At 41.5% G+C, this 3,533-nt stretch overlaps 1 protein-coding gene and 1 non-coding gene across 2 annotated transcripts; one reads left to right on the forward strand and one right to left on the reverse strand.

The window, feature by feature from the left end:
• Positions 1 to 301: 301 nt before the first annotated feature.
• Positions 302 to 408, reverse strand: LOC145037981 (small nucleolar RNA R71). The gene has a single exon (XR_013679087.1). It is a non-coding gene; the product is annotated as a small nucleolar RNA R71 (small nucleolar RNA).
• An 884-nt stretch (positions 409 to 1,292) lies between these two features.
• On the forward strand, positions 1,293 to 1,964 carry LOC145035793 (uncharacterized). The gene has a single exon (XM_078984303.1). It carries the CDS (start codon positions 1,293 to 1,295, stop codon positions 1,962 to 1,964), a length of 672 nt encoding a protein of 223 aa, XP_078840429.1.
• The last annotated feature ends 1,569 nt before the right edge of the window (positions 1,965 to 3,533 follow it).

Genomic DNA, 3,533 nt, shown 5'->3' on the forward strand with positions numbered 1-3,533 from the left:
AATTCCAACTACTGCTACGTTCGAGCTAAAGGGCCACATACGCGCTCAGATAAAGGAAATTCCTTTCTATGGAAAAGACCACGAAGATGCCCACAAGCATTTGGATGAGGTCAATGATGTAACTGATTACTTGAATGTTCCAAATGTGCCTCGCGAGACTCAGCTACTTCACATGCTTCCAGTGACATTCAACGGTGCTGCAAAAGACTAGCTCAAGTCACTTCCCCCCGGGTCAGTCACCACATGGGCCAAGATGAAAGAAGAATTTATTGATCACTTTTGCCCACCTTCCAAAATAGCCAAGTTGAAGAAGTCCATTGCTAACTTTAAACAACAAGCTGGAGAGTCGCTATATGAAGCTTGGGAGAGGTACACGAGCCTGCTAAGAAATTACCCGCACCATGACCTTAATAGCCAATAAGAAGTCTCCATCTTCTATGATGGAGTCAATGTCACAACCAGGCAGTTACTTGTCTCGCAAGGCCCGCTTACAAAAAAGCCATCCCAGTGATCAAGGAATTGATTGAAGAATTGTCTAAGCATTCTAGAGAATACCATAATCCAAGAAATGATGTTACTAGGGGAGCCGCGTATGCAGCTACTGAAGACTTGTCCGCGGTCATGGCTATGCTAAAAACCATGGATAAGAGGATGGATAAAATGGATCAAACGATCCATGCTATTCGGGTGGGTTGTGAAAATTGTAATGGACCTCATCTTACTAGAGTCTGCGACTTAGATGAAAATGGAAACAAGAAGGTGCAAGTATGTCACTCAACTGGGGACCGATATGATGAAGATTGGCAAAAACCAAAGAAAGAGTGGCTCCCTTATAAAGAGTACAAGAAGGCTAAGGAGGAGAAGTACAGGCAGAAAGGAAAAGGTTTTTACCAAAAGGAGGAGCCGACACAAGAAAAAAAACCAAGTTTGGAAGAGATGCTTACCAAATTTGTAGCTGCTTCAGAAAAGAGACATAGTGATCATGATGTTGCAATTCAAGAAACAAGAACCATGCTTAGAAACCAGCAAGCATCTATCCACAACATAGAAACGCAGCTAGGGCAACTTGCTCAATAAATCAACCAAAGATCACCGAGCGAACTTCCTAGTAAAACCGAAAATAACCACAAGGCGTGCACATAAATATAGTCACAACAAGAAGTGGGAAGATAATCACACCTCTGGCCCCTATTCAAAATGAAGCACCCAAAGAATCACAGAAGGAGGATGCAGAAATTCAAGACCAAAATCAAAATATTCATGGAACAAAGCCTACTCACCGAGTCCAGAATATGGACTCGACGAGTCCACTGCAAAACCTGAAAGAGCAGATCTCTGAAAAGCCATATCAGCCTCCATTGCCATACCCAACCCGAGCTAAGAGAGAGAAGCAGGAAAAGGAGTACCAGAAGTTTCTTGATCATATCAAAGCTCTTCAAATCAACATACCCTTCATCGAAGTTGTCGCAAAAATGCCAAAATATGCAAAATTCCTTAAAGGACTTCCCACAAATAGAAGGAAGATGGAGGAAGTGAAAAAGGTAGTTCTTAATGAAAACTGCTCATCTGCCATACTAAATAAGCTACCAAAGAAGGGTGACCCGTGGAGCTTAACTTTGCCTTGCCAATTTGGTAACTTGGCGACCATTCATGCTTTGGCCGATTCGGGAGCAAGTGTAAACCTCATGCCATATTCATTCTTCAAGAAGCTGGATCTCCCGGAACCAAGGCCAATTCGTATGGCGATTCACTTGGCAAAAAAGACAGTCACTTTTCCAAGAGGAATATGTGAAGACTTACTCGTTAAGGTGGACAATTTTGTATTTCCCGCATATTTCATAATTCTAGATATGGAGGCGGATCCTCAAGTCCCGATCATCCTCAGAAGACCTTTCCTCAACACTGCAAGTGCTATAGTAGACATGAGGGACTCGAAGCTTACTTTACGGGTAGGAGATGATTAAGTCACTTTTAGGGTTGATCAAGCTATGAAGTATGCAAGGAATAGTGATGGCATGGCATTCTCAATTGACATGCTTGATGAATTAATGGAGGAATGCAAAAGTGAAGATCCTAACAAGTCCACAATTTTTGATGAAGAATTTGATGCTGAAAAAGACTTAATGGAGATCGAGAGGCTGCTGGAAGAAGCTGAGTTTGAGGAATTGATGAAACAATCTGACAGATCAACTCGCCAAGTAGGGCCGAGCTACTCGCCGAGTCCATGCATAGAGAAAGTGGAATTCGTGAATTCAGCTGCCAACTCGCCGAGTCCCTTACCTTCACTCGGCAAGTATAACCAACAGAACACAAAAACCAAGCTCAAAATGTTACCAGGACATTTGGAGAATGCTTTCCTTGAAGATGACCATCAAAAGCTAGTTATCATAGCCTTTGACCTTTCCAAATCTGAAAAGGAAGAACTAGTTAAAGTTTTGAAGAAGCGAAAGCAGGCCATAGCATGGAGCATTACCGACATCAAGAGAATAAGCCCCTTCTATCATTCTCACAAGATTAATCTGGAAGAAGGAGCAAAGCCGGTTGTACAGCACCAAAGATGATTAAACCCAAATATGCAAGAAGTGGTCAAGAAGGAAGTGGTCAAGTTTTTTGATGCGGGGATTATATATTCCATTTCCGATAGTCCGTAGGTGAGTCAGGTCCAAGTGGTTCCCAAGAAAGGAGAGATGACGGTTATAACTAATGAAAAGAATGAGCTTATTCCGACACAAACGGTAACCGGTTGGAGAGTGTGCATCGATTATCGAAAGCTAAACGATGTCACTCGTAAAGACCATTTCCCCTTACCTTTTATTGATCAAATGTTAGAAAGATTATCGGGCCATAGTTATTATTGCTTTCTAGATGGATTTTTGGGTTATTTCCAAATACCAATAGACCCAATGGACCAAGAAAAGACCACATTTACTTGACCAAGTGGGACTTTTGCTTATCGACGCATGCCCTTTGGGCTATGCAATGCACCCACGACATTTCAAAGGTGTATGACCACCATATTCCACGATATGGTGGAAAAATTCATGGAAGTCTTTATGGACGGTTTTTCTGTTTTTGGATCTTCCTTCCATGATTGTCTCACAAATCTTGACTTAATGCTTGCTAGGTGTGAAAACCCTACTTAGTCCTCAATGGGGAGAAATGTCACTTTATGGTCAAGGAGGGTATAGTTTTAGGCCACAAGGTTTCCAAATTGGTAATTGAAGTGGATCCAGCAAAGATTCACACCATTGCCAAATTACCCCATCAACTAATGTGAAGGGCATTAGAAGTTTTCTAGGTCACGCGGGTTTTTACCGGCATTTTATAAAAGATTTTTCTAAAATAACAAGACCTCTAACACAATTGCTTTTAAAGGATGCACCATTTAATTTTACTAAAGAGTGTTTAGAGGCATTTGAATTCTTAAAGGAAAAATTGACTAATGCCCTGATCATTATTGCTCCAAATCGGGATTTGCCATTTGAAATAATGTGTGATGCTAGTGACTTTACATTAGGAGCTGTCCTTGGTCA

This window comes from Lactuca saligna, chromosome 3, assembly GCF_052625555.1.
Source record: "Lactuca saligna cultivar CGN05327 chromosome 3, ASM5262555v1, whole genome shotgun sequence".
Taxonomy (NCBI): Eukaryota; Viridiplantae; Streptophyta; class Magnoliopsida; order Asterales; family Asteraceae; genus Lactuca; species Lactuca saligna.

What these genes read in the sequence shown, in the direction of transcription:
- LOC145035793 (XM_078984303.1), top strand. Translation starts at nt 1,293, where the DNA reads ATGGACTCGACGAGTCCACTGCAAAACCTGAAAGAGCAGATCTCTGAA.